Genomic DNA, 19,676 nt, shown 5'->3' with positions numbered 1-19,676 from the left:
TGCCACTGGAATATGAACAGTGTCTATTTATGTTATGAAAATGTGATGGTACATAAAAAAATAAGAGCAATTGTAAATGAGACTCAGGGTCTGTTTAATACAATTTAATGAACCAGACTCTAGCTACATGGGACTGGTTGACTGCTCATCACATGAAATTCGCAATTGTACCATTTCATGCTTTTACTGTCAAGTGGGCAAATCCATCTGCTGTTCCTTCGACATGTGTATAAATACTTGTTTAAGTGGAAAGGTATTATTACCTTTGCCTTTTGGAGGAGCTGCAGTAGGTCAAATTTTTAGAGCACAATTCAGGACAAATTTTTGTTCTAGATCTCTCTCAGGGTTTTGGTTTTTTCCATGGATCCAATGTACTTGAACAATTGTACATCAGGTACAATGTATAAAATACATTGCATGTATAAAAACACACAGTAGTCCTTGAAAATTTGCAACAAAGTTTTGTATGTTGTATGTCAAAAGGGAACATGCCAGCTGAATGTAAGAAAGTTTATAATTACCGAAGAGATTGAGAAAGAGGGAGGAGAGATTTTTATTTGGTTGCACAAGTATGAAAACATTGCTGACTACAAGCTTTGGTTGCTGGTTTGTTGTTATTGTGTTCAAATATGTCCAAATATTTCATTTGCATCATGATGATCAGTGTGCACAGGGTTCCTTACAATTTGCTATGGTACTGCCATGGTTCAAGTGATGTTATAGTATAAAGATGTATGGAAAAGATATACCTGTAACAATTTGAATTCATGAATGTATAAAGTAGGACTAAGAGATTTCTGCACCACCGACTTGCTATTGAAAAGCCATTTTATCTCCTTTGTTCTCTTCTCTGCAGCCTCCCAGAGTAACAATGGCACGTAAGTACTCAATTTGTCATATTGTTCTTTGCAACAATATCACATAAAATAAATTTTAGTGGGAAAGTAGACACAGATTTTGAAAGGGAGATTAAATGTCCACAATCATGATCCTGCACAAAAAGCAAGTGAGAACATTATTGAGATCCAAATGGTGAACTACAGTAGTCAAAACTGAAAGTCATTTGTCATGAGAAATGAGTTTAAAGCTGTCAAAAAGGATTAAAGATTGATGTGATGACCTTTCCAGAACTTCCACTTGGTACTTATGCTGCTTAACTTCCATCCTTACGCAGTACGGTATGTTGCCAAAAAAAAATACAATTGGAATCCTGCATTGATAACTTTCAAAAGATTTTAAAACAATCTTTATGCTTTTTTTTTCAGAGAATGAAACTGTAGTACAACTTTTTACCTACATCTTGCAGAAAACTGCATTCAATTTGATTTAGGTGGTCACAGAGAAATGTGGATTGTTGTAAAGTAAGGTCTGTTTCTCCTTAGTTAAGCACTTCCGATGCTCTTGGCATCTATGAATGAAAATATTTTGCTCACAACTGAGAGAACAAAAAACAAATTCAAATCCTGTGCATGATGTTGATATGAATATTACGTTAATATTTAAATGTAGATATGGTGATATGTAAGTGTTATTGTTCATGATTATGTTAATGAATAAGAGAAAAATAGAAGAAAACAAGGAGCTCAATCCAATCTTCTATGAGTTGATAATTTGATATCTTTCCTTTAATCTTTCAATTTTCACACCTTAAATTACCACATGCTTGTAAACTAAAAAAAAAGAAAAAAAATGCTTTCTTTTGATGTAACAAACATTTTATTAGTTGAAAATGAAAAGAAACAAGCAGTCACTCTTTCAAAAGAGGTATTTTTGTGCGAAAACACAATCAACAACTGTGCCGATTTGTGAACCAATGGACATGATTTAGAGGAAAGAGATTCCTGACATGCTCTACAAAATCTTAATTTCTCTGTGACCACTGAAGCAAATCAAATGGGGTATTCTGCAAGATGTAGGCTCAAAGTTGTAGTTTCATATGTTAAAATTCTAGTTTGATTGATTTACTAGTTAAAGTCAGACTGTGTTGTTTTGTTTTTGTTTGTTTGTTTGTTTGTTTTTTGTTGGGGGGGGGGGGCATACAGGGTACAGTCTAATGCTACTGTATATGAAGAGAGGCAATCATTCAAACTACACTTGATCTTTAATTTCTTTATGGTGTTAATCACAGAGGAACAACAGCCAGGAGCATACCCCCCTCCTCAGGCCGGAGCATACCCACCTCCAGGGGCCTACCCACCCGGTGCCCCGGAGCTCCACCAATGGCAGCCCCACCTGGTGCCCCCGGCCAGTGGATGCCGGCTCCGCAGGCTCCGCCCAACTGCCCCCCTGGCCTGGAATACTTGACCCAGATTGACCAGCTCCTGGTACACCAGAAGACTGAGCTCCTAGAGGGTAAGTCAGGGTACATTATAGCTCATTAATCAGCTCAGTACCAACCTAAGGCCCTATGAGAACCCCTGATTTACTAGTGACTTTCCGAGTTTGTTTGTTTGTTTGTTTGTTTGTTTGTTTTTAGAAATCTCACCTGAGACAAATGCTCCAAAGGCTCAAGTGAGCAATTGTGGGGGGACTGCAATAGGAGTCAAGTCTTAGGCCAAGCATCTTGTAAAACCTTCAGGTTGTCAGGAACAACCTTTATTTCAAGGTTATGCATGAAGTGTCAATGTACATTGTACTGTGTACAGTAAACCAGTGCAGTGTCTGAGAATGAGACTATGCATGTTGCGATTGTTAAAGTATAGTATATAACCCTGTGAGGTTAAAAACAAACAAACAAACAAACATTGTGAGTAGAGCAAGTATGAGTGAGAGTTGTGCTGACAAGAACCCAGCAGAAATGTTGAGATTTTGTCATTCAGTGTGGACTCTGTCCAGTTTTATTTGTTAGATGTATGAATAGCATTGAAACCAATGTACAATTCCCCCAAACTTAGCAGCAGTATACAAACCTGTACAGCTGTATGTCGGACACTCCCATGCAGTGCAGCGGTGCCACAGTCCTTATTGTACACATGTACACATGTATATGAGGGCAAGTGTGATACTGTATGTCATCAGGCCTAAACTGGGAATGTTCCACAATCCTATGTCATTGACAGTCAATATCAGAACATCTGTGCCAAACATAACATTCACGTCAGCAGATATGCTGCGTGACAAATGAAGTGCAAATTGTATACTGTGTGTAGTAAAATGTTTGAGTGTCATTGACAAATTGTGCATTGTGCAATGTAGTTTCCTGTGGTGTAAAAATGACCAAATAGTGAAAAGGTTGTCAAAACAATGAAAATGCAATGGAAAATTTAGTTGTGAGTAGTTTGAGTTGCAAGATAGAAAAATAATGTAAGCAAAGCACAAAACTAGAATGTTTCAGAGATAGTTTGTTACTCAGAGGAAAATTCATCCTAAAAACTATCTGTCACTAGGGTCTGTCACATTTGATATCCCGTTGCTCATCTCTCCCTGTCTTTCTGACTCTTTCTGTCTTTCTCTCTCTCCTTTCTTTCTCTTTTTTTTTCATTTTTTTTCTCACACTCTCTCTCTCTTTCTTTCTTTATCTCACTGTTTCTCCCTGTCACTTTTTTTCTTTCTTTTAGGAGGGGGAGGGAGTGGGGGCAGGTAGTTCTAAAGGGTGGTTGGTGGTAATTGAATTGATATTTACTGATCACTACCCACTCTTCCTTCAGATACATTGTACATATAAATCTTTTTCCAAAGATATCAAGTACAGAAAGTATCATTGCACCAAAACCTTCCACAGAGGCCAGTTCTTTGATTTCCCTCAGTCATTGAATAAAACTTTGAATTCCTCTTTGTAAACTAGAATTGTTGTATGCTCTTTCATATTTCAGAAGTACAATAGTTTGTTATTATCTCCACACACAAAAAAGACAGAATCTGAAACCACATATCTCAACCAAAACTATACCATCCTTTTAAAGGGGAAATCCAGTCCAGATATAAGTTAGTCTGATAAGAAAGAGTAAAACATTACAAGTTCAATGGTAAAATTTAGATCGAAATCGGATGAAAAATAAGGAAGTTATGACATTTTGAAGTTTCACTATTTTTGGGGGAAACAGTTCTTGAACAGTCCATATGAATTTATGTAAATGGCAAAGGGAGTATGTCATCCCCTCACAACTTACCATGTACAGTGTACAAAGTGCATTGTAGTTTGTAAAGATACAATTTTGAAATTAAACGCAATTATGCCCGAGGCTCAAATCCTCGTAATATCTAACTGATCACTATTCTAAAATTATTCAACCAGGAATAACATCATGTTTCAGACTTCAATGACAGAAACATTTCTGCATTTTTTTGTACACGATCAATGGAAAATTGTGAGGGTATGACATGGTTTGCTCACTCATTTGCATTATATTCATATCCACTGTACAAGAACTGTTTTGCAGAAATTAGGAAAACTTCAAAATGTCATAACTTCCATATTTCAGTCAAAGTTTTACTGTTGAACTTGTAAGATTTTGCTCATTTTTATCAGACTAACTTATATTTGGACTGGCTTTCCCCTTTAATAAAGAGTAACCTTATAGAGGAAAGTGGGAAGAGAAGGTTACCGCCATGACCATCCGCCTGTCACTAATATCTTTGGCACCCCTTTCCATTTATTGGTAGGGCACCATTTCCTTCTTTATACACATTTGTGTGTCTGGTGTATCCATCATAACACATGTATTGAATGACCTATATTTGACAGGTCTGGTATCAGAATTAACAAAATCTTCTGGGCTGTATATATATGAGTCCTGTATTTTGAGTTGACTGCCCTGAGTGGTCTGATTCATAATCTGTTCAGCCAGTTTCTGGGAAACAATGATCACTGAGTGGGGATTTCAAATATGTTATTGGTTTTATATGTCACTGTTTGTAGGCATCAATGTTTTTATGTTTGAACTATCTGCAGTCTAAACATTATCAGTGTGTCTCATCTAGTGTTAGTGTCAAGTTTCAGAATATCAGTAGTAATGCCAAAAAGATTAAACTGTGGGAAACAAATTAATTAGCGTGACATGCAGCATGTGATCTCTGAGGGCTGGCACAAACGGCAAGATGGTTTGAGTGGTGACAGTGGCTGGAAAGATTACAGGACGGAATCCAACGAGAGGTGGAAAGGGATGAAATTGCCTTTTCCCTGAGTGAAGCCAGTTTGAATTCTGTGATGCTTAAAATATCACAGAGAGGGTAGTTCATGATTGCATGAATCTCAGGGGGTGGTGGTGGGTGGGGGGGGGGGGGGGGGGGTTCAGAGTATGAAAACATCTTTTTTTTTAAATCATATTTTTGAAATATGTTTTTAACAAATTTAGAGATACAGACTGCTCAGACACTGAAAGGACTGACCTTGGCAACTACTATTGAATGGCAAACAGCATTCCATAATACAAAGCTGTGTCATACCAGTTGGAATGTGCTGTGCTGTGCAAGAACTACCATACAGTATGAATGTGCATACATGTGCAACACACCTTGAAGGATGAACAGATAATATCAACCTGTAAGGTTCCATCTCCTTGAAATTTTTAACCCATCAAGGACAAGTTGATTTTGCTGGAAGATGCATTTTCCATACACCTGCCCGAGTATACTCGGGACTACCAGTAATCTTAAACAAGCCAATCGTTGATCGAGTCATACACTGTATCTGTCATACTGGGAATGCACTATACAGAACAGGGCACGAACTCAAAATCTGAAATTTGCTCAAGACCATATTTGACCCATTCTCATATATTGTTTTAGAAACATGTTTGGAATTAATGAACTTGACACAAGTCTGCTTTGAGACTGACAAAAAGAACTTGATTACAGGTACAGTACCATGTAGCCTGCTCCAAAATGCACTGACGAACGAGTTCTTCTGCTAGTTTGAAACAGTTCTCTGCAGTGAGAATTATTAGTTGCCAGTTTTCCATACCACTTTCCTGTGTATGCGAACAGGGTGTTGAAAGAAGTGCAACTTATGACTCTCAGGTGACCATGGGATTCTGGTCAGGGCATTGAAATCCAATCTGTGAAAGTGAGGTTGTTATACTCGGTGCCAAGCTGTGGTACCTGATACCACATACCCGATACGGTACAACTCGTTTTGAACTGAAGCCATCATAAGATAATGTGCTTTTCTTTGTGGTGACTGGTGTACGTGCAATTATTTTGTCATGTACCTGTTTGTGTAGTGCTCAGCAAACACTCTCTTGTCAATCCACTGTCAATTCGGTTCATTCACCCTTTCTACTTTAATTGCCATTAAATCAGCACACAGAATGGATTCTATGGACCTACTTCATGAAAAAAAAAAGAGCATTCTCCTTTCATCAGACATGACAGATAATGATACTGAAACTATTTGGGAACCGGTCTGCGCTTTAAGGACATGAGGATAACTGGTATTTGATGGCCTGTTATTTGAAGGAAAGTGTCTATGATGAGCCACCATGAGCAAATTATCAAGCCACCGAAGGGAAAGATTAGTTGTGAAAAAAAGAAGAAAAAAAAAAGCCAAGATCATCATTACCAGCTGAGGGGTTTAGCAGACTTGAGAGTTTTGATGAGGGTTAGTTTTATTTTGTGTTGATTCAGGTCTAGTATTTTATTTTGTGTTGATTTGGGTCTGTTATTTTTCTTTTCTTCATAGATAGAGAAAAAAAAACCAAGAGAAAACAAAAATTAAATCCGAAATATGAAATTTGTTTTGATAACAACAAAAAATGGAAACAGACAACGTACAGTGTAGGCCTATTATACGTGGTACAAGTTTTTACCTTCTTTATTTTGCGGTATGATGGGAAGTCGGGAAGCACTGAAAGGCACTGGTATGCAGTCATTCACAACTCTGTGCCAATTGAAGTGAAATGGAGCAGAAATGGCTTTTGTGACATTTACAAGTACCCATTCATATGCCAACTGATGAATGTCAGTGACAGAAGTTGATTTTTTAACTTTTCCGTGGGGCATTCTTGTTGAGATACAATGCATGTACAATGTATATAAATGACTCAATCTCACGTACGGAATAAGTTGAAGAGAATGACTTGTTCCCAACTAATATTTTGTGTCATATGCTTCTGAGTAGTGAGCCCTCTGCCTAGTAGTCAATCCATTGTAACAGCCATGAAAGCATGCTTTTGAAACCTGCTCCAGAAACACTTTGCTGGTTGAACTGTAAAACCAGAAATTTATGCGTGCATGAAACTTTCATGAGTTTTGCAAGGGGTCAAGAGTTATGAAAGTAAAAATGCATGCAAAAGTGTGTATCTACACAATGCATTGAATGCTAGGGTTGGCGATTTGCAAAAGCTTCATGCTGCAAATGCTTCTGGGCTTTCAGTAGTCATAGATACTCTATAACCGCACTGATAAGGATTTTGTTGGGGGAAATAAAGAGCCCTCCTTTAAAGTACTAATAATATGACATGCTCTGTGAAGCCAGTAACTGGATGAGTCCCAAGAGAAAACGTGACTCACCCATGAAGGGAGCACGGAGTGAATCCGGAGGAGCCCCGCTGAAGGATGGACAGGTCTGTCGGTTGTCATGGTAACATCAGTGGCTCTTCCCTGGAAATGTGGCTGCCCTTGATGCCCTGGCAAATACTGGGGAATGATGAAGAAAAATGCCTCCGGCTTAAGGGGGAGGGGGTGGGGGGGGGGGGGGGGGGGAGGAGAATAGAAAGGTCAATATTTTGATTGTGATCTAGCTTTATGCATTCATTACTATCATGGAGTTACTCTGTACCACACTGCATGACTGACTGTTCATGCTTTTTTTTTCTGAGCTACAACTTTGTACTATATTTCAGAATTGCATTAGCCAAAACGTGATGATGATTATGATAATGATTGTGATGATGAATGGTACTGATTATGGTGATGATAATGATGATGTTCAGGATACTGCCGCTGTCATGGTGAGGTACATAGAAAGTGGATTTATGAGACAAGACACACTCACATTAAAATGCCAGTTTTCTATGAGAGTAATAAATCGCATTGCTCATCCCAAATGGCAGCTACCCTCAGCAAACTTGCAAATTCAGTCAATAATGTTCAAGAAAACCACTACTATGTGTACTACTACTACTACTGCTACTAGTGTACTAAGTACTACTAACTACTACTACCACTACTACTACTACTACTACTACTCACTACTACTTCTACAGGGGAGGTTGACTTTCTGAAAATGACATGACATTCTTCTGCTTTAATTGCATGCATAACACGACTCATAAAAGTTCTCGGTTGCGGAGGTATCGATGATTTTAAGAGAGAATGTCGAGTGGTCTAGGAAACCGGCATTTTGAGAAAACTGCCTTCAAAGTTTTCCTTGCGATGCAATCATGATAAAGGGGAGGTGAGACAGTTTTCACCTGTTGACAATTTAGAAGGTATGCCCCTAGTAATCTGTGATGTTCATTCAAGCTTAGCGCCAGTGGTCTATGCACAACCAATCAGTAAACCAGGATGCCATACACTTAACAATAAGATCACTCGCTCATTGTTAGGGTTGGAGTCTATCTGTGGTGCTAAATCCAAGTCTTTGGACATGATTCTGCTCTGTTCAAACTTGGAAAATCATGGCCCTGAAAAATGCTAATTACACCTTCCCTTTCCTGTGATCTTTTAGCTTCAAAATTTTGGCAGATGATAGATGAAACTACAAAATTATATCGAAAACAGAAAGTTGATGGTTTTAACCTATTTTGATGATCTGATTTTAAACTCAGATTTTCTTGGGCACAGCCGCCAGCAACTTTTGGATCCTTTTGACGTGGCGGGTCACAAATTATCACCAATTTTCATACAGTGCAGTATACATGTATTTCATTTACAATACATTGTAGTTTTAAGGATACATTGTCCCCTCATATTATTAAAGCTTGTTTGTGTTCAATGGGATTTGCACTGATGGTTACTGTCACTATTGATACTTTTCCACGTAGTATGAATCCATTGTTCGCAATTCGTGTTCAGCCAATCGACTGGAATCCAAATTGCTGTCGCGCAATCTCGGCTGATTGTCAAAGTGAGTGGGTCCTGACTGGTGGTACTCTATGGCAGGATTTACATCAGATGTTGCCAAACCTTTCAAGATCACTTGCTGTAAAAACGCTTGTGAATATTTGATAGACAGTAATGATTGTTCAGATGTCAGAGTCAGTTTTCCCCAAGTTTGTTTTTTTTTTTTTTTAAAGGACAAGTCCACCTTCATATACATAAGGATTGAGAGAATGCAGCAATATTAGTAGAACACATCAGTGAAAGTTTGAGGAAAATTGGACAATCCGTTCAAAAGTTACGAATATTTTAAGTATCTGCACAGTCACTGCTGGAAGAGAAGACTACTACAGTGTATGATGTCACATGCGTACAAGGAAAATAAAAAGAGAATTTCACAAAACTTTACTTTCTGAATAAAGTGCACATTTCTTCGACTTGCTACTGACATATGTTAAGGGTAATATTATTCCCCCTGCCTTCTGAAAGAGAGAAGTCGAGTGTTCTTTTGTTATGCGAGAAAAATGGAAATGTGTTGAATTTTCTTTATTCTTTCTTTATATCGTTGTACTCATGTGACATCACAAGCTATAGTAGTCTTTTCATCCAGCCGTGACTGAGCAGAAACTTCAAAAATTCATAACTTTTTAACGGATTGTCCGAATTTGCTCAAATTTTCACTGATGTGTTCTACTAATATTGCTGCATTCACTCAACCCACATGTCTATGAAGGTGAACTTGTCCTTTAAATGGATGTCTGACTACAGTGTAGCTGCATACAAAAGACACGCCATAAGCCGTGTATGTATGTCCATTGTTGAGCTGCACTCGTGGTAAAGATGGCTGATTTGTACGGATGATGTTCGTATTCCGAAGGTTCGGTAATCCAACAGTTAAGTAAATTTTGTGATTCCAAAGGTTTGCTTTTCCAAAACACACAGATTCCGTACATACCTAGATGTTTAATCCAAAAGTCAAATAGAGTTCACTATAAACCCCAACACTTGTGGCATTATTCAAGTCTGAAAGCGAAAGAAGGCCTTTTATTCTGAAGGTTTGTTAAATTGAGAATGAAAAAAAAAAAGGTACTGTATGTACAAATGAACATGTGGAATTACAAACCTTGTTTCATGTTTTGATTAATGAACCTTTGTTATATAGTGGACCTTATTTCATTCTCAGATTAACAAACTTATAGAACATCAAATCTCACTTCATTTTTGGAATTCAAAATCTTCAGAGTAAGAAACCTTCAGAAAAAGGAAGTGCAAATAGTGTGTACTTAAGCAATGTAAAAAATCACTTTGTATACATATTTTTCAATTGCTGATCCCTTTCATAGGTAATTCAGTGAATGTTCGGCTTTGTCAGTTGATTTGTGAATGTCAGAAGTGTAGTGTCATAGCATTTCATTGACATGGAAATTTGTTCTATTGAACCTCGTGAAGCCTACACTGTACATATCTGTGAACACAATGGTTGCTAACGATGCTCATACCCGGTTCCAACCCACTGCCCAGAGCCACATGCAAGAGTATTTTGTTGGGGACCAGCTTGCCAGCGCTGACAAAAGACTGTGACATCATCATTTCAGTACTCTAGACACGATAGAAACATGTTTCATGCAAAGAAATCTCAGCAATTTTCTAATCCATAGTGCATCTGAAAGAAGAATTGAGTCATTGTATCTCCCAAAGATATTTCTCAAATCACAATAAATCATTGTTTGTGTGGAAGTACTTTGGAATCGTGGTTGTCTTGGTTCTAGGTGTGTGTATTTGTTGTAGTCTGAATGAACCTGACCTCAAAGGCATGTTTGAGTAGGCGGAGCCTGGCTTGAACTTCTTTCACTTTTGCCTGGACAAACTTGTGTGTTCTCTATAAGCTGTGTGTATAGTGCTTGTGTGTATACTTGTAGTGTACACACCTCCCATATGATGTACAATACCATGTACGTCACTTGCAAGGAGCTGTGCATTTTGACTGACAGATAGTGAAGTCAGTGACACAGCTACTGAATAGAATGCCCCTCCCCCCTTTTTCTTGGGGGGGGGGGGGGGGGAGGAGGGAGGACTACAATTTGTATCTTCTGCGCCTCGTGAATAGACCAGATTTTGACTCATGACACAATCGGACAGTTTTCTAATGTATGCAAAATTCATAGATATTTGTCTTGGACAAAGGACGTAGTAACCATGCAGCTATTGCCTCCACTGGTACACTTGTACATAATCAGTGCATTAATTCCATACTGTGAATGCTCTTTGCCTGCATTTATTGTTGCTTTGTAGGGCGAGCTTTTTAGTTGTCAGGAAAAGTTTTTTTTTTCTTTTTAATTAGGTATGCATAAGATTTTGATGTGTTAGCCAAGTGGTGTAGGAGAAATGTGTTTCAGAAAAGTGATTGCAAAATATTTGGCAGTCAGAAAATGGACTTTGTTAAAACTGTCCACACATACATGTACAGTATATCACCGCATACAATGACTTAAAGCAGATTTCAACCAACCTTTGGCAGCCATTAATGGTACATGTACATAGCTCATATGGCCAAAGGAGTTGTCACTTTGTCTTTGTGGCTTGGTGATTAATGTTGGCCATTACCAAGGTAATACAATGCCTGTAACCTAATGTCATTTTTGACAGTCAAAAATTACAGTGTACCTCGATTTAGATGACTCTGAACTTTGAACATTATCTCACACTAAATGTTATTTCTACACCCTGCTGTTAAAGATACTGCATGTGTGTACATTAAAGCATTGTTTCCTGTCTGGAAAATCTGATGTTGCCAGTTTCTTTGATGTTGTGTAAAAGTGAAATTATGCAACTTCATAGGAACTAATCCTCAAAGTTGTTTGCATCCTCGAGGTTAGGATCACTGTCTGAAACTATTGACCAAATTTTTGAGAGTACACTGTACATGCTTTCAGAATATTGTATTTTATCGCATTCCAAATTTGAAGGCTGTAAAAATTTAAAGCACAGTCCAATCATCTGAAAGTGACGTTATATCTTTTGGGTCTGTTGCCACAGAACACACTGATTCAGTTTGTAGGGTACAGTGTATGTGTACAGTGTAGTCATGCGATTGTGATGCACACGAAAATGCCTCTTTTTATCAGGCATATTACTGATTTCCAAATTTTGGGTTTCATTTTATTTGTGCTGTTTTCTTTGACGTTTTTACCCACAGAGGATAATATATCAAAGAATGCAGTTTTGCTTGATTCATTTTGCAGAGTAGGGCCAACATTAAAAAAGGATATATTTTGTGGCAAAAAAAAAAGGCATTGTTGTGGTCTATGGTTATAGTCTAAGGCATTCAGTATTGTAATGGTAAACATAGACAAACTCAGAACATGTCACAGTATGGTCATAATTATCTTAGTGCGTATTGATGCAGAAGTTTATTCAATTCTATGCCAACCTAATCTATTTCTTGTGCTGCACTGTACTGATCCAAAAGTAACTTTTTTTTTCTGTGACACTTTGTAAATACCCCCTCTACAACTTGTTTGCACAACTGAGCTTAAGCCACACCCACTGTAAATTGGTCAACAGTGCCGAGTTACTCATCCATTTCAGACTAAATGAGGCCTGCTCTCCACTTGAATTGTCATTTTAAAAAAGAGCCAACTGTGAATGTGAATTTTGGCATGAATGTTAATGTTCAGATTTAAAAAACAACAACAATAAACAAAACGAACAAACAAACATATGTACATTGGTGTAGGCCTAGTTTGTTTTTTTTATCAGCTTTCAAACCTTACACTGTACATGAAGCAGTCGTTATTTAAGTTATGATTTTAAAATCTATCAAAACATTAGCTACTTGTACCATGATTTCAGAGCATGGTTAACAACTTGATGTACACTGTATGTATTAATATAAATTTTCATTTGCTGCATTTATTTATTTTAACATTTATTTCTATATATAGCAAACAATGTAACTGCAGATATCATTTTGATAAGTTTGACCATGCTGGGGGCACAAAGTAAGGAACTTATGGTGAGAGTGCCTTGAACGTAAATGAGTACTGTATAATACGCAGTAATATGCAAAAATTTGAGAGATGAAGATATAGAAACAAGAGATGCGTAGTGACAAGAATATGGACAGAGACAGAAATACATGCTTGTATGTACATTCACAAAGGACAATGACATTGACAGGGACATGAACACAGAGTTACATGTAGTATACAATTGTAACAATTGCAGGAAAGACATGGAACATTACAGACCTGCACGGCAAGGGGAGAAGAGTTATAGAATGGAAAATAGCCATCCCGGCAAGAAAACCATGCACACAAAATAATTCTACTTCATATAATCTGTGATGGTCTCCTGTAACATGGAATAGATTTTTTACTGTCACTGTGTGTCAGTGTGGCTTAGACATATTATACAGCTAATGTACAGTACCTCCCCATGGTTGCCTTCATATCGAAGGTCATCTGCAGTACCGGTACTTTATGATACACAGGGTCAATATAACAGTGCATAATATATAAAGGTTGACTGTAGCAGCTCTAATGGCAATATCCCATCATGTGAATACCATTTTCCTGCAGTAACTGTCGCAAAGGTAGGAAGTCATTGAATTAACATTAATACATGGGATTATAAAAGACATTAGTACCACATACCAGCCAGAACAAAAAAAACCCAAAAGAAAAAAGAATGACAACAACAGTCAGTTGCTTGGGGGGGGGGGGGGGGGGGGGGGGGGGAATACTGCTTTTATTGAAAGAAATGAAAAATTGAAATAATGGGGGCTCATGCACTCCCCCCCCCCCCCCCCCCCTTTACAGAATTCCCCGGATCCACCTTTAATTGAGATATCAACAAGCAGTCTAGAGATCTATAGTATATTTATTATAAAGCTAATTGTCCATTCCTTTTTGCTTTTCCGGTCTGCGTCAGTCATGATCTACTATTGTCATTAGTCCCCCCCCCCCCCCCCCTTTTTTTTTTTTTTTTTAGTCTTAATTTTTTAAGAGGTTGGTGAGTTCAATATTATGTATTATAGCAGTGTAGATTTTTGATACATGTATTCCATGGATCCAACTTGCCATTGATTTGACTTATGGATGTCTCTTTTTCCCACAATTCCAAATAGGGTCCTTTGGGTGAGGAAGAACGAGCAAATGTGAATTTCCAGAAGTTTCCTACATATTTGGGATACAAACTGATATTTGTTTTCTTATGGGCAATTCCATGGGAATGTGGACATGGCACTAAAATGTCAACTTTATCATATTGCAAAAGAATTACTCATTACGTATTACCCATATTTTGAAGTTAAAGAAACTCAAAGAATTATATCAATCGGCTCAAATATTTCCCGAGAAACAGCTACAAATGCTGAAGACAATTTTTAAGTCATCCAAATTGCTAAAATGCATGCTTAACTTAATATAAATATTTTTGATAGAAAAATTCTGCTAGCACTTCAATTAATTCATTTTAAAGAAGCAAATTGGTTCTACTTCAGTCTCCCCAAGAGGAAATTTTTATGCCACCTTCAAAAAATTCTAATCACCACATGAAAGTTCAGCCCTTGAGCCATGTAACGCGAGTTACCGAAACAATAAATATTTTTCATTCTGAAGGAAGCAGTGGAGGTAATTTGTTGGGAATCATAATTTTCTAAATTCATCACACCCTGATACTGTACACAAGATGCTGACTTGAATAAACACTGTTATCACATTAAAAAATGTCAATGAAAAGTGTAACGCGAGTTACCATGTAACGCGAGTTACCGGCATGTAACGCGAGTTACCCAACTATAAACACAAGTTTCCCCCAATATAAGCAAATTTTAGCACCTAATTGAGCTAGATTGTGGTGAAAACAGTCAAATGCAGTGTTATACACACTATGCTGGACTGAAACAAAGGAGGGCAGCCTAATAAACTGTGATTAGCATCAAGGCCACTGATCACATGCCACATTGAAGAGTCTAGCCGGGCTTTCACTGCATGTGTACAGTATGTATCCAGCAGTGAATGAGACCATTCAATTTATGTTTTGAATTTCCTGCATCAGTATTACAGAATTTTTATTACAGAATTCTATAAAGCACAGCAAGTGTTGGTTCTAATCCTTGTTCGGCTGGTCTACTGAAGATGACACCTGTCCAGAGATCAGGAGGTTGTGGGTTCGAATCCTGCTCGAGTATGTATGCCCCATGATTTTTTTATCATGGCTACTAATAAAACACTGATCAATTCAGTGAGCTTATTAAAGTTGATGTAGGGCAATTTGTCAATCAGTTGCAATGAAAACGTCTCAACGGAAGAATTTCATGAATTTGAATAATTACGCAGTACCCGCCTGCATGCTATAAAGGATTAGAACCAGCACTTGCTGACGGGCGAAAGCACAGTGGTCTAGTGGAGATGATGCCTGTCCGGTGATCAGGAGGTCGTAAGTTCGAATACTGCTTGAGTACATGTATGTACGCCCATGACTTTTTTATCATGGCTACTACTAAAAAACTGATCAATTCAGTGCTTATTTACGTCGATGTAGGGTAATAAGCCAGTTTGTACACTGTAATTACACTGTAGCTCATGTACACATTGGTACATGTACAAATGACCTTTCTTTTTTTCTCAGTTGGTTAGGCACTTCACTTGTTTTCAAAGCAGCATAATGCATAAGCTTGCACGACATAATGATTTATGGAACTTTTATATTAAAAAAAAGAATGAACTTGCATTTAGACCAGGGGATCAGAATACTTCCATCAGTTTATAATTTAGCGGGCATCCATTTCATTGTCTTGTATTGAATGCAGTAACAGCTTATTCCCTTTTATATTGCGAAATACAGAATGTACCATTCGTGCTGTGAGGTGGATGTGCTGGCAAGCATCATTTAGATAAGAATCGCATGAATAATCATCGCATCACAGATGCTTATCACAGTGAATTTACAAACCAAAATGCCTGTTGGTACAAATGACCTTTTTTTGTTCATGCACAAAGTGGAATTGTGAACTGGTCTTTTTGTCAATCAGTCGTAAAGAAATGTAAGTTTTCACTCCTCACAAAGATAGGATTTGAATTTTTGAAAGATTGTAAGCTTTTTTGTAAACTTGTAGATAGGGTTTGATACTTTTATGTTTTGTTTTAAAAAGACTTTCAACATTTCTCATCTTTACACTCTGAAACTTACAATGCACATAATACACCTAAATCATCTAGATATTCAAATATATTCAAGGTCTCTATGAGGAGTGAAGCTCTGTAATTAGTCTTAAACGCACTCTTCTAATTGGGTTTATTAGTAAAATATTTGTTTAACATTTATTCATTTGACTATCTACACAAATATGCATCTCTCAGAATATTCAACACAAGATTCAGTGCCATCAGAACAATTGTATGTCATCAATTTGAGTCACCCTGTGTTAGCGGACATAATGTAACGCGAGTTACCGTAACGCGAGTTACCGACATAAAGGCGCCCTACATTTTTCCAGGTCATTGTTACTCAACTTTGATATTGTTAATTTATGAGTCCTAACCTACTATCAATTCAAGGTAGGAAAACTTTTATCAAGATTGTCTAGTATGAGGAGACTTTCCAAAAAGAGGTCTTTATAGAATTGACCATGTCCTTTTTGTGTAACGCGAGTTACCGAAATTAAATGATTCAAGAATCCCAACATGTTTGTCCTTTATTTTTCTTTTTGGATTCATTTAGTTGGTGTATGTCTACTTAACCCATGATGAAAAAAGTAACTTGTAGATCCTACCAATTACAAAGATATTGGCACATTATCCCATAAATGTACCCATTATTTGTAACGCGAGTTACCGTGGAATTGCCCTTATGTTGATTCATTTGTCTACAATTACTTTTATAATGGGAGAGGAACAAGCAAGCTCAGTTTGCAGGGGTTTTTCCCATTTTCATGCAAAAATGGGAAGAAAAAATGTGGCAGACAAGTGATTAGATCAAATTCAGTGAATTTAGTTTCTCATTTGGCGATCTCTTGTCAATAATACTCATACAATACTGTACATGTAGCTTAATTTTCTTCTAAAACACAATTTTTTTTCTGATTCTTCTAAAACATAGCGATAAAGTTGCAAGTCCTCGTACATTTGCTTCATCATATTTTTGTAATGCGTCAATTCCTCAAAAACTATTTGTCTGTTTTCTTTAATCCGTAGCCAGTTGGAAACTACATGTAGCTGACTAGTTTGCATATCATTATCAAATTCCTCTTTTTCGCACTGGTGAAAGTGAAACTTTTCTACTATTGTACTAAAGTGCTGTGATTGGAGCAGAGACTCCAACCCAAAGTACCTTCTGATCTGGAGATTCTCCCGCCTGAAACCCCTAGCAAACGGGAGACTCCAACTTGATGTGTGTGAAGCGCGAAGTTCCTAGGGTTTCAGATGCTCTCTGGTGCTATCTGAGGCTTATTTTTTCAACATACGATAGAAATAAGTGAGAAATAATTTCCGACGGGAGACAAAGAGCCAGGGCGGGAGAAATTAAATCTCAAGCGGGAGAACGGGAGATTTTGCAAAAATGGGTTTTCGGCGGGAGATCTCCCGTCGAAAATGGGAGAGTTGGAGTCTCTGTTGTAGATTGGTAGCAAGTCGAAAGACACCATAACCATGTGTGCGCAAACTCAGTCTTTTCGTACAATGTATGTGAGAACTAGAGAAGGTGCTTGTAATTCACAAGAATTTGCAAGATTAGAATGATCTTTGGGCATAAGTTGGTTGGGCTCAGCATATTCAGAGCAGAAAACAAAACAGAAAAAAAAAAACAAGCCAGACTAGAGAGAGAAAAATGTTAAACAATATCTACAGAGTCTCTTAATGAACTTTTCACAAATATTTGCTGTTCAGGTGTAGACACACACATGGTAAAGTGCCAGTTTCATACCCTAAGAGCAGTCCCCACACCTTTGGAACCATCAAAGATGATAAATCTAATAATCGTTGTTGATCTATTGCCTTTCAGTCTTCGTTGTCATATAACGGATCCAAATTGAAACTCGAAGTGGGTCGTTGATCATAAAGGAAGAGAGTACCAGCATTAGTCCATCCCCTCTGCAAATTCTACCTCTCATTAAATGCATTGTGCATGATCGGAGGGTGAAACAAGAACCAAGGACTAAACAGAGATACCATAGAGTACATCATAAATCCATATGAGAGGGTAATGCCCTTTGACTTTTAGAGCAGAAGTTAAGTATTGACCACTGGTGTACTGCTGTCATTCAGCCGTCGTTCAGCCGTCGTTCAGCCAGCCACACTGTATGTACTTTCCCTGCTATTGATAATCTTGCATATGCATGAAGAGGACCGATTACATAACTGGTTGAACTGACTGATGATATTACATAATGCACTGATTGCGTATAACCAATGTGCAGTACTAATTGTCCATCCAGTGTGATGTGTGCAATTCACTCAGTATCTCAATGACCCCATTTACAGTGAGTGAAAGGGCCGCGTTTACAGTGAGTGAAAGGGTGCGTTTACAGTGAGTGCTTGGCCGAGCCCGGCCTTCATTTCACAGTAAACGTGCAAAAGGCCAATATTGCAGTACCAAAATTGGCTGCACATTTGGCCAAACTCTGGAGGTAGTCTCGGCCACAGCTCAGCCGCGGCCAAGCTCGGCTTTTTCTCACTGTAGATGCAAACGGCCAAATGCGGCACCAAATTGTGACCAGTGCGCTCCCAATGATAGTCGTTTGTTTTTATACAAGCAGAGCACCACTACGCTACGACAAAATATCGAAAGGCTTGAATTAAAAGCCCGGGCCAGGCCGAGCACTGTAAATGGACAAAATTGCGGGGCCGAGTACCGCAATTGAGGCCGGGCTCAGCCGCGGCTCGGCCCAGCCCTGCACTGTAAACGGGGTCAAAGACAGGCTTCAACCTGTCTGTGGTATGTAGAAAAAAAAATAATCATAAAAAGATAAAGTATTGTTTATTCCACACACAGTACATCATTCTATCTTGACTATCATATGTCTAAAGAACTGTGGGGATTTATAAGAGGGTTAATTGCATAGGCAGTCAGAGAATACCATGGATAATTTCCCCCTCCCCAAAAATTTTCTCTGATCATCAAATTGACACGTAAATTACACCAAATTCCTACTTTCGAAATAAATCTCATTTCTTTTCTTTAGTCTCAAAGATATACCCTTCAACTACAAATCACAGGCTCAGCTGACTCTACTTTTAGTTTTCTACTGTCAGAAAGTTATTTTCACATATTTACATATAAGATATTTTACAATTTTCATTTCTACTAATAATTGACAATATCAAACACTCTAAAGCTCAAAGTTCCATCAATTTGAATGCAATCTGCTTAATGCCTACCAAGTTACAAATCTGCAGTATTGTATTGTATTCTATTGCATTGTACTGTATTATTCTTTGTTTTATGCATTCTGTGTTTTGTTTTTATGTTTTCTGTGGTCTCCTTTCAGCGTTCACTGGATTTGAGACGGCAAACAAGTATGAAATCAAAAACACCGTTGGACAACCAGTCTTTCTCGCTGCAGAAGGTGATGACCTCTACTTGTTTGTTGTTGTTTTTTTCTGTCTTGAATGTGAATATATTGAGCAACGCTGGCTAATTCCATTGGTGCAAGAGATTGATGTGAAAAGCGCAAAGACAATGTATCACACGTAGTC

The 19,676-nt window shown here is 37.9% G+C and overlaps 1 protein-coding gene across 1 annotated transcript in view; it reads left to right on the top strand.

Annotated features, from left to right (window-relative positions):
* Window positions 1-2,112: 2,112 nt before the first annotated feature.
* Window positions 2,113-19,676, top strand: part of LOC139721301 (phospholipid scramblase 1-like) — a 39,235-nt gene continuing 21,671 nt past the window's right edge. Inside the window, 3 exon segments of the mRNA XM_071632622.1 lie at window positions 2,113-2,203; window positions 2,206-2,352; window positions 19,469-19,546. Of these exon segments, the coding sequence (XP_071488723.1) occupies window positions 2,113-2,203; window positions 2,206-2,352; window positions 19,469-19,546 (316 nt within the window).

This window comes from Diadema antillarum, unplaced genomic scaffold (assembly GCF_040938485.1).
Source record: "Diadema antillarum isolate AM-2024a unplaced genomic scaffold, OU_Dant_1.0 scf00000141, whole genome shotgun sequence".
NCBI classification, from domain to species: domain Eukaryota; kingdom Metazoa; phylum Echinodermata; class Echinoidea; order Diadematoida; family Diadematidae; genus Diadema; species Diadema antillarum.
The sequence above is the reverse complement of the archived record's forward strand: the minus strand, read 5'-3'. Positions and strand labels throughout refer to the sequence as shown.